Genomic DNA, 11,809 nt, shown 5'->3' with positions numbered 1-11,809 from the left:
GGTCCAGCCATTTTAGATGAGGTGCAGCAAGTTTTAAAACTGACATTTCAAGAACCCATGAAGCAATGGAATGTGTTATGCTTGTTTTTTATTTAGAATCCTAAGAGAAACATTTTTAAGAAACCTTTAAATTCTTCTCCATTAATGTGATTTAAATAATGAATTTATAAAGATTAAATCAGTTTGTTTAAATATACTCAACTGTAGAAAAATTGCATTTTTTTGTTTGTTTACACTGTCAAATCCAATCAAGCCAAACAAGATGGTTAACTAAATTGATTAATGAACGCAGCATTAGCTGATGGCTTTAAATTTAGAATGTGTTACTGATGTCAGGGTTGATTAGCTCTCTATCTAAAACCATGCTATTAAAAGCTTTGAGCAATTTATTAGATGTAGTCACCGAGTACAATTCCAGCAGGGTGAGAGGAGTTCTATCAGGATTAATTCTGCGGTGGCGAACTGACACGTGCACAGATGTTGGAGAGCGAGCAGGCCTTTACTGACGGGGCAGGAAGAAAGAAGAGGCTGCAGCAGGGGCGGTTGGTTGGCATCAATTGCAGCAAAGGTAAAGAGGCTTGGAACTTAAAAAGTACTCATTTTCGCACAAGGAATCCCAGATGGCATAAGGATATGAATAGTGATCATTTCCATTTCAACACTTTTGAAGAAGCAGGAAAAATAAATGAAGGGGAAGCAAGAGGTTAATGCGGTATCATGCTTTAGTAACTCCTCTAAAAATGAGCCCACAGGGAAATTACAGCAGGCAGTGCTGGAGACCAACACGTTTGTCAATAAGATAAACGGCACAAGTGGTAAAAGCAAGGGTGATGTAGGATGGACAGTCACCGGCTGGGATGACAGTGTGTCAAGCACTCAGAGGCCTAGAACGCAAACTGCAGTGATCACGCCAATCAAATTGCAAGCGGAGACTCTCATCAGAGACTTGTCCTCATCCTGAAGGGTACCGTGAGTCCAGGCCTGGGGCAGCCGCAGCAGGACTCGGGGAAATCAGGTTGTTGAAGATGGCTGTGGCTTTAGAAAGGTGTGCACGGTGACACGAAACCACGTCCGATGTCTGCGCCTTGGAAATATTTTATTACTGGTCCAAATGTACAAGGGAAAACATTATTTTGGGGACCAAATTCCTCTGGATGGTTAGATTTTGTTCCTGCCCAGGGTTGTGTGAAAGGGGATCTGTCAGTAGGTCAGACCTAGGCTGGAAGGTTTCTACCATGATTAATGCAGCTTAGCCATCTCCAGGAAAAAGGCAGCAAATAATTTGGATCCCTCTATGTAATTCCACCTAACAAAAGAAACAGAGAGAGACACTGTTATTCCCATTCAGATGACAGAGGGTAAGTAGTCTACAGTTTAAACAGGAAGACGTGATGACAGAAATGGCATCTGAAGCGTGCAGCCTGTGTGGAGGTTCCCGGAGTGAGGACCCAGGCCTGTGCAGGGAGGGGTGCGCGCCCACAGGACGCACTAACCTGTTGATTTTCTCATTCTGAGAGTGCTCTCCATCGTCAACAGCGCCCAGCGGAAGCATCAGCACACTCTTCTGGATGGTATCCTGGAATATTTTGGCAATGGGTATGGTTGATCCATCTCGGATCATGTCTGGCTCTGTCCCAAACACTGAAACACAGGAAAAGAAGGCATTTGAATAAAATAATGACAAGACTACCCCCAGTAATCTCCTCAAATGTAGTGTTTGCTTTGTCTTTTTCTTCTTTTTTTTTTTAATCATTTAATTTGATACTTGGGTTCGATAAGCTTCTTGATTTCACATAATTTATATTCTAAAATCATCAATAGAGTCAAGAAGAAAACTGTGGTTGCCTTTTTTACAATTGTCTGCTTTTAAACTTTTTAATTTATTTTGGTCATGCAGCATGCAGGATCTTAGTTCCCCAACCAGGGATCGAACCTGCGGCCCCTGCAGTGGAAGTACAGAGTCTTAACCACTGGACCGCCAGGGAAGTACAATTATTTACTTTTAAAAAATATTTCTAAATTTGTGTTTTGAACTAATTTTATACTTACAGAAAAGTTGCAAAAACAGTACAGAGTTCCCATATATCCTTTACTTTCCCTAATGTTAACATATAACTATTGTACAATTATCAAGAATAGGAAATTAACATTGGAATAATATTATTAAGTAGACTCAGACCTGATTGGAATTTTACCACTTTTTCCCTTTTTCTATACCAGGATTGAATCCAGAATCCCACACTGCATTTTGTCATTGCTTCTAAGTCTCTTCTAGTCTGTGACAGGTTCTCAGCCTCTCTTTGACTTTCATGAACTTGACCCTCTTGTAGAGTACTGATCAGTTGTTTTGTAAAATGTCTCTCAGTTTCGGTTTGTCTGATGCTTTCTCATGATTGGAAGAAGTCATGCATTTTTGGCAGGAGCACCACAGGATGGTATACCCACCTGTATGGTTGCTTCATGAATTAAATATTGCGAAGGTGGGACAATCTGTTTTTTTTGTTTGTAACCAATATACAAATAAATAGCTATACTCAACTGTCACCTGAATGTCTCAGCGTTTGTGCTCAACTTTCAAGGTATCCCAAGAAATAGTTTTAACGGATATCCTAGGGTCTGGAAAGAGATGAGTTCAAACCTTCTAGGCTAGAGGACAAGTTGCTGGTGACGGAGCAGGAATGAAAAATGAAACAGTCGCAAGAGAGAGCGTGCCCGACCTTCTTTATCCACAGAGCAAGGCGTGAATGAGAATAAAGATGATGGACTTTGTTAGCAGAACTGGTCCAGCACACAAACAGGCCCAAAGGTGCCCATGCTTTCCTGCAAGAGTACGTCAGGCCTTGACATTTCAACCACACGCCTCTCTTCAGTGGCATTACATTTATCTTCCTAACCCTTCTTCCTCTTTTCATCACTCCAAAATTGGCAAAATGCTGTTACAGTTGGGACAGTGGGAATGATTATGCAGAGAAGCACGCCTCTAAGTCTTGGACTTGTCCTGTGATTATTAATGTCTGTGTCCCTGTAGTGATAATCCGGACAGGGAGTGAGGGCTCCAAGGAGGTCTGCACCCCCAGTTCCAGCTCCAGCATCTCTGGGGGTGTGGCCCAGGGCCCAGCTGTAACATAGTGCATAGTCTATCTAAACACTTGCCAGTGTCTGCCCGCCTAACGTTTGGAGAGACCCCAAAACTCCCCCTGCTTTTAGGAGAGCTCCCCACTTTTCAACTGTTGGCAGTGTCCCATTCCTGCTGCAAAAAAGACTGGCTGTTCCTTCTCCCCAGGCAGCCAGAAGCCCAGGCCTGTGTCCCTGCTCCCCAACCATGTATCCTGTCCGGGACTTTGAAATACGTGAAGTCAAAACAGGCACCGCTGAGGAAATTACAAATAAAGCTATTCCCTACCTCTGGAGAAGCAGAGTGTGAAAAGACCGCTGGTTTTAGAGTCGGATAGGCTGGAATTGAGTTTCTCGTGTGTTCTGTAATTTTATACAAGGAGCTCATATCCAGGAAGCTTCTTCAGTGGAAAGCTCACATGGCCTGCCGTGGGGCTGTCTGCACCAGCCAGGCAGTCCAGCATGGGCTTGGGAAGAAGAGGACCACACACAGTAATTAAAGACCCAAACCCATGCCAAGATCGGTCCATCCACAGGGGAGACTCTGTGTTCACCGAAAACCCAAGCAAGGACGGTCAAGCTTACACACACACACCCCGTCCAGGGTGAGCGTGGCTCTTGGAGCGAGGCCTTTATGTAGTGGGTCTCGTTTTCTGCTTCACGCTGACCCGAGACCATTAAAACCCACACCCCCTTGTGACCAGGAAGAACAAGTCCCCACAGGGCGGCCCCGTGTCAGCTTGCTCAGTCCACTAAATTTTAGCTCCTTCTTCATTTTTAATCCCAGAAGATTTCCTTTACTTTCAGGCAAGTTCAGCTGTGCTTTTAAAAGCATGTTTTCAAATGTTGGTCATCATTTCCAGGAGTACTGGAGGTTTTCAAGTCCATCATTTTGCTCCAAATTCAAATCTCCTGGTGTAAGCTTAAACCCTGGCTTTGCCACTAATAGCTGGGTGCCCTTCAGCAAATTACTTAATCTCCTCAAGCCTTAACCCGTAAAATGGGGAAAGGCTGCTGGGAAGACTCATGAGTTAGAGCGCTGTGCACGGTAATACAGCCCGTATAAAAAGGAGAGTCGATACTGAAGTTTTAAACTCGTCTGCCGTATCCACTGCTCCACCAGGCACCACCCCCTCTGTAATCTGGAGACTGTCGCACAGAGTGGAGGAAGTCAGAAGGAGAGAAACACACACTGCGTGCTAACACATATACATGGAATCTGAAAAAAAAAATGGTTCTGAAGAACCTAGGGGCAGGACAGGAATAAAGACGCAGACAGAGAGAATGGACTTGAGGACACGGGGAGGGGGAAGGGTAAGGTGGGACGAAGTGAGAGAGTGGCATGGACATATATACACTACCAAGTGTAAAATAGATAGCTAGTGGGAAGCAGCTGCATAGCACAGGGAGATCAGCTCGGTGCTTTGTGACCACCTAGAGGGGTGGGATAGGGAGGGTGGGAGGGAGGCGCAAGAGGGAGGAGATATGGGGATATATGTATATGTATAGCTGATTCACTTTGTTATACGGCAGCAACTAACACACCATTGTAAAGCAATTATACTCCAATAAAGATGTTAAAAAAATTTTTTTAAATAAAAAAAATATCTGAAGTCCAACCTGTTTTGATGGCTCTTTTTGCCGCAAGATACTGATTATCTCTAGTATTTGCAGTCCACGGGTGTAGTCCTAGCGTCATAGATACAGTCATCTGGTTGGAGCTATTTCTTTTGGAGAATATATAGTCAAGATGCTGCCTCACCTAAAAGGAACATTTTCAGGTGGAAGAGAAAATTTCAAGTTATTCTCTCATACCATGAACATACAGTCGTCTTTCATCAAGAAACTGATGAAACCTCAACCCAACAAATTCAAGTATTTTGGTTTTACCTTAGTTCTTCTGGAGGGGTGGCGTGGAGTGAGCAGGGTCTCCAGGACTGGGAGCTTCGCCAGTGGGAGGAACACTAGCTCTCACGCCCCTTCCGTCCCCAGACCCTCCAATCCCAGCTCTGACCTCCCCCCCATCCTCACCAGGGTGTCTGACTGTTAACGTTTGGTTATTATGAATTTTGGTAATTATGAAACACAATACAAGTACAACTTCTCCATCTGACGATTGATCACTCTTTTTGGACTTACCAGTACCTTAATGACTCTTATGGGGAATACCATGCATTTGGAACTTTCTGAGAAGTGGGAGCCAGTTCCAAGCTAAGCTGTGAAGGACCCTTGTCATCAGCGCCCTTCTCTTCCTTGGCTCTGTTCCATCTGCTACTAGGGAAATCCTCCGAGAACAACTCCATACTCTAAAATAGTCCTTCCAGGGAATTCCCTGGCAGTCCAGCGGTTGGGACTCCTCCCTCTCACTGCCAAGGGCCCAGTTTCAATCCCTGGTCGGGGAACTGGGATCCCACAGGCCGTGTGGTGTGGCAAAAAGAAAAGAAAAAAAAAATCCTTCCAATGTTTGCTTCAACCAATATTAATGGACACCTGTCAAGTGGCAGGAACTGTTCTGGGTGCTGGGGTCACAGCTGTGAGCAAGACCAGGACGGTCCTGCCCTCGTGGAATTTGTATGTTGTAGACAGAGGGACAAAAAGGGAGGGAGGGAGGAAGGATGGAGAGTCTTTTAGGATGTAATCAGCACTGAGGAGACAGTGAAAGGGACAGTGGGGTAGACGGGGGTGGGATGAGGTGCTTCCTGAGCTTATCTGTTCAGAGTCTACTTTCTGTTAAACTTGAGGTGAACCGATGACTGGTGGGTAACTGAGACACGCACTCCCTCCAGACAACGAACGTTTTCATTAAAAGGGCTGCTCTCAGAGTGTAGATTTCAGACATCACAGACAAACTGATGACTGCAGCTTGAGATTTCCCAGCTCAGCCCAGCCGTAGGCAGTTAGCTTCTCCATCTGGGAGTAAAACCAATCTTGCCTTCATAGCTACCATTTAATTTTTAAAAATTTCCCATCACTCCAACTCCAAATGGTTACTTATCTGACTACTATAATTGCGTATAATTGAGCAAAGAGATTTTTACCGAACAAAAATTTATCAGTTTCTTGACATTTGTTCCAGTCCCTTTTGTATTGGAAAAAAGAAAAAAAAATGATACTTCAACGCGAACAGCTGAACTGCCTGCTAAACTGTGATGTGCGGTGCTCAGAATGGCACTGCCACTGGGCAGGAGAACAACGCACTCTGGTTACCTGCTTCTCCACCACAGACATGTTCATGTGAGGGACTAGACGGATTGAAAATTTTCCTATCACTCGGCCAGGGATGACTGTCTTGGCTCCAGGCTCATGAAACGCGCCCTCAATCCCATGAATAGAAAGAGATGGGTATCTCCACAGGTGCATTAGAAGTTCCTCCTAAAGTAAAATAAAATCATTTTACTATATAGAGGAGTGTTTAGTTAAAACCCAGTTGAATTATATCGCTTGTATCACCAATTTCTGTATATCTGTGACACCATTCATGACGAGTTAGTGACCACCGTACTTAGATATGTCTGCACTAATAGTACAGGTGGACTTTTCCCTCAGGACCTGAGACCCTCTGCTGCCTTCAGCTGCCCTAGCTGCTTCCACTGACAAGAGCCCCTCACCACGCCAGCTCTGAAGTTTGCAGTTAATAGATGGCAAAGGGGCCCTTTCCAAAACTGGGGTTCAATTGTAAATTTCTATCCCATCATTGCCGTGACGGCAATTTATATGCTAAATGCATTTTATTTTCCAGAAGGTTTCAAAGAAATCTACAGACATTTGAGTCAGTGGCCACCAGAGAGCTAGTCTGAGGCAAGAGACATACTTCATAATAGTAAACTCCCCACTTGTATTCGGCATTTTTCCCTCTCCTGGAGCGTCTGCCCAGGAGCCAGCCAGAGCTACCAAACACCACAGCAGGCAAGGGTTTTGTTTGTTTGTTTGGTTTGGTTTTTGTTGTTGTTGTTGTTATTTTAAGGAGGAGGAGAAGTAGAAGCGAAAAGAACGAAATCTAAATTTACCAGTAGCCAAAGCTTTGGGCTCTGGGTTTACTTACTACACTCAAACAGCAACGTAGCAATTTACACGTTAGCCCGTAAAGCTCTTGGTTTTGTCTTTTAAAAAATGAATAATTAGGGGTCTTGGAGCTGAAATGATCTCAGACTATTCTCAACCTTTAAACAAATAGGAAGCCCAGCTCACTGGCTGAGGGCTGGCGTGAGGTTGAGCCTCATAAGCCAGTTTGGAAACGCACGGCTGTGAAGTGAATCACTGCCCTGTGGTTAGGCGCCTGAGGCCAGTGCCAGACGGACCCCAAGAAAAGGACCAGTTGATCTAGACCACGAGCACCACGAGGTTTCGTGAAGGGAAACCTGCCCCTGATTAGCACGTGCTCTCAGCTCTGAGATGTGCGGAACAGCAGCACATAGCAAACTAGGCACTGGGAAAATAGGGGTTTTCATCGCTCCTCTTTCAGGTTACCCGTCAACGTGTGACCTACCTTGGTGTCAAACAGAAACTTCTTAACCTGGCTGCTCTTCCGGTACTCCTCGAGGTCCAGATTGATGGCTTCGTATGTTCTCTTCTCCTCCTCTGTAACAGGAGCCACGTGGTCATAGATTCCAGGGATCAGAATTCGGCCAGAAGAGTCCACCAGGCTGCCTATGAGAGACACACAGGAGACAAAGGCAGGTGGAAGCTACAGGTGCATGGGGTCCTGGCCCTGGAGCAGAGCCTCAGGGACCCTCCTGGGGCTGCAGCGGGCCTGCGACCGGCCCTGGGCCCTACAGCAGAGCCACTTGTCAGTAGCTCACGTCCCAGATGTGACGGTGGGAGGAAGGAGCCAGTCACCAGGAAGACTCGGCCTGCGTCAGACCCGTTTTAATGTCCACCTCGTCGACAGAGGGATGGAAACACACGGCTCTGCAGTCAGTTACATTTGGAGTGACTTACCTGTGTTACATGCAAGTTCTCAGCTACACTCTTACATCATAAACAAGGTTCCTTTTTTAGTTTTATCTTATCCTGAGTTAAAAAGTAATGTGTTCATTAGAAAAAATTTTTTAATATATATGTATGTGAATATACGTACAAACCTGAGAAACTGAAAGTCATCGTTCCTTCTCAACCTCTCTCTCCTACACACACCACAATAATATAATAAATACTCATCTTTAATCAAAAACGTAACAGCCTTGAGGTCTAGTCTACGAGCTACACGTCATAACCATGAAAGCTTTCATAGTGGCGAAGCAGATACACTGCTATGTTATTTGTGAAAAAGTTTGGGGATTAACAGCAATGAGTGAAAAATCATCAATGAGCATCTATAAAAGAAGCAGATGCTGAGATTGGGTAAACACGGCTTGCTGTCTTGAGAAAGGACTTACAGTAAAGGCCCAATGCAACCAGAAAGTAGACTAAAAATAAAATGACGGAAATGTCTCCAAGGCAGCTAAATTCATCTTTAGTCCAGATGGGGCCTTTTATTCAAGTGAAGGCACTTCATAAAAATATGTGCCACATGCTTCATGTGATTATAACCTGACAGTGTCAGAAAATTACTGTGAAGCACTGTATTTTCAAATCTTTCTGTTAAAGTCGACAACCGCAAAGCACGGGGCGGAGGGCCCTGTGAGACCCAGGGCGTCACACCTGGCTGTACGACACCTGCCGTGTTCTGGACGCCACATGAACGCAGGGCACCCACCCGCACTGAAGACCCCGCCTTCCAGCATGAGGGCACGTCTCTGACCACACGGGGCTGAATAACAAGCGTGACCCCATGAGTGGACGGCAGGTGCTTCGGCCTGTGTAGACAGAACTAAAGACAAAGTAAACATCCCACCAAAATCCGCAGGGTGGCAGTCGTGTGGAACGTAAGGGGCTTCCCGGCGCTTTGAGCCGATCACGGACGGCGAAGCCCTGAGGCGTGAGGACGTCAAGGCAGCAAAGCACGAGGAGAAGCTTCCCCGCCTGGTTCTCAGCCTCAGCCCCCTCGGCCCCCCTCCCGCTCCCCCAGCACATCTCCGAGCCTTCTAAGTAATAAGATGAACATGACCCTGTGGGAAGCAGACAGGGACCCTCTTCACGGGGTGTAACACACACAGAACAGCAGGATGACACCGCCGACACCCAACTCGACGCATAACGTCAATCAGCGGACCTGCTGGAAGAACGTCTTAGGATGTACGTGATCATTTCTGGTTCGTTCATCTGCTTCACCAAATGCTCCATAGCTCGTAAGGTAAAAACCGCAACGCAACTACCATTAAAGAATAAATATTCATTATAAAGAACAAATTAAAGACTATATTATATAATATACATTCATTATAAACTCTGAACAAAACTCTAACCGCACTCCGGGGACAGTACTTGCAGGTGCTGTGTGCGTATTGGCCTCCCTGCGGGTCCTGAGTTATGAATTGCCCTCATTTAGCCCAATAAAGTGTATCCTATATCAAATAAATGATACCAACCCATTAGGAAAATTCAAGTAAAAAACTAAGTTGGGCACCAGATGACCGGGACTGGCTGTCCCTGAGTCACAGGTCACCCTGTCACCATCACGAAAGCAAAACGTAAAAGCCCCGCCAGTGACACATCACTGAGTCTTCCCTTTAGTACGCACCCCTAAGCTTCTGCTGCCGGGCTCATCTGCAAGGACAGAGCCGCAGAGGTGAATGGGAGCAGACCCTGCTCCTAATCCAGCCGGAAAGACACAGGTGAAGAGTCAGCTGTGGGCCCACGTGGGCAGACGAGCCCTGAGCCAGCCGAGGCTCGGTGGTGAGAACAGAGGTGTGTGTTTGAAACGTCAAGGTGAACAACAGGAGAGACCTGAGCTACTCCAGCAGCCGGGATGCTCAGTGTCTGTGTTAGGGTGCCGGTTTCGCTGGTGTTGCCAGACATCACCCCGTAACGGGGGCAGGGGTGATTCAAACAGACGTCCTAAGCAAATGAGCCTGTGATCTGAGCAGCTCACTCTCGCCAGCAGAACTGCCCCAGGGCCCAGCCCTCGAAGTGGCTTTAAATCGCTGTTTTCTCAGGATGGAGGCAGCCTTCCCAGCGTGGGCTGGAGGAGTGATTATTTGATTTGTTTCAAAAATCAAAGAAAGTGAAACCATGTGCTTTTCATTCTGCGCATGAGCCCGATCTGACTTTTCCTAGCAGAGCAATATGCGCTTGCGGGGCTAAATGGGATTCTATGCCTGAGCGAAACCATCAGTCTACCAGGATGCCGTGTGGCAATCACGCTCAGGGGGGAATCGAGATGCAGTCCCAAAGAAGTGGTGATGCCATTCCCAGGGAGGAGAAAATGAGTTCCGGTAAACTCTCCCCACCCCCGGCAAAAGAATGTTAACTTGCATGCTATCTGAATTCTTTGGAAACAATTTAAACACTTTAAAGAAAAATGGCTTGTTGTTTTCTGTCTAAAAGTGTCAAGCATGGAAAATATTGTCCAAGAGTTGTATTTTAGGAAAACTAGAAGGCCATAAAGAATAGACACATGATAGATGATAAATCAAATAGGTAGATGACAGATAAATAGATGATGGAGTGGATAGATAGATGGATGGATGGATGGATGGATGGATGGATAGAGAGATAGATAGGTAGATAGATAGACAGATGGATTTAGTTAGACAATGAAGGAGCAGGAAGCTCTAGGATAAAGGTGATACTGAAGACCCAGAGGCAACCTCCCAACAGGTCGCCCCGTAGGCCGGTGGTTCCCTGTCGGATGCTGCCGAGGCCACGGGGCTTCGGGAGGGCGTGGCTAAGGCAGACCTGTGTCAATATAGAAAAAAGATTTTTCCTAATTGATCCCCAAAGAGGGAGTGCTTTTTGGCAGTTTGCCCAAAAGGGGCATGTTGTAAAATTTGCATAAAGTCGCCCTTGGGACATCACACCTGGCTGTGGGACACAGCTGATCAGCGGACCTGCTGGAAGAACGTCTTAGGATGTACGTGATCATTTCTGGTTTGTTTATCTGCTTCACCAAATGCTCCATGGCTCATAAGGTAAAAACCGTAATGCAACTACCGTTAAAGAACAAATATTCTTTGTTCTTTAACGGTGAGAAAGATCCAGGTATTGCGAGGTCTGAGGCTTATGTAACCTGAAAACCTCTTTTTTAAAAAGAACCAAATTGTGACTATGAACGCGCAGTGTCCCTGCCAGGACTGTGCAAGCGAGGCCCTGGAGATGAAGCCTCCTTCCATTCCGGGATCCACCCGGAAGCTGGGTTGTCCGAATGTAGGCAAGAGCTCCAGGTGAGTCAGGTGGGCAAGCTGGCTCTCTGGAAACACACACACACACACACACACACACACACACACACACACGACTCCCGCCTGCATCCACCAGGCCCACCACCTGAGGAGGTCACGGGCAGGGGCAACAAGCAAACTCACTGGCATCGCTGAGCCACGTGGGACCGCGGGGACTCACAGGAAGGAAGCCAAGAGGCGTGGGTAGATTGGGCACCAACTCTGGATGCTTCTCCAGAAAGGTCTCTCTGCCACTACCCTCAAGTACAGCCAGATGTGTCACAACATCCGGTGAAAGGAAAGGGGGTGGACTGAGGAAGGGTGTCAGTCCATGAAGAGAAACAACGTGGATGTAACAAGCCTAAGAAACGTTTAGCCAAGGGGGAAGCTAAGACCTTGGTCTTCCTCCGCTCCGCCCTTATTCAGGGCTGGCCTGG

The 11,809-nt window shown here is 46.4% G+C and overlaps 1 protein-coding gene across 2 annotated transcripts in view; it reads right to left on the bottom strand.

The window, feature by feature from the left end:
* Positions 1 to 675: 675 nt before the first annotated feature.
* CNDP1 (carnosine dipeptidase 1) overlaps positions 676 to 11,809 on the bottom strand; it is a 34,900-nt gene continuing 23,766 nt past the window's right edge. For both annotated transcript variants that reach the window (XM_068563717.1, XM_068563718.1), the window contains 5 exons: positions 7,601 to 7,761; positions 6,322 to 6,486; positions 4,735 to 4,876; positions 1,494 to 1,641; positions 676 to 1,306 (listed from right to left, as the gene is read on the bottom strand). In XM_068563717.1, coding sequence (XP_068419818.1) covers positions 1,240 to 1,306; positions 1,494 to 1,641; positions 4,735 to 4,876; positions 6,322 to 6,486; positions 7,601 to 7,761 — 683 coding nt within the window. In that variant the 3' untranslated portion in view covers positions 676 to 1,239. The remainder of the gene's footprint in view (positions 1,307 to 1,493; positions 1,642 to 4,734; positions 4,877 to 6,321; positions 6,487 to 7,600; positions 7,762 to 11,809) is intronic.

This window comes from Eschrichtius robustus, chromosome 14 (genome assembly GCF_028021215.1).
Source record: "Eschrichtius robustus isolate mEscRob2 chromosome 14, mEscRob2.pri, whole genome shotgun sequence".
In the NCBI taxonomy this organism is placed as follows: Eukaryota; Metazoa; Chordata; class Mammalia; order Artiodactyla; family Eschrichtiidae; genus Eschrichtius; species Eschrichtius robustus.
Note: the sequence above shows the minus strand (reverse complement) of the source record. Positions and strands in the feature narration are given on the sequence as shown.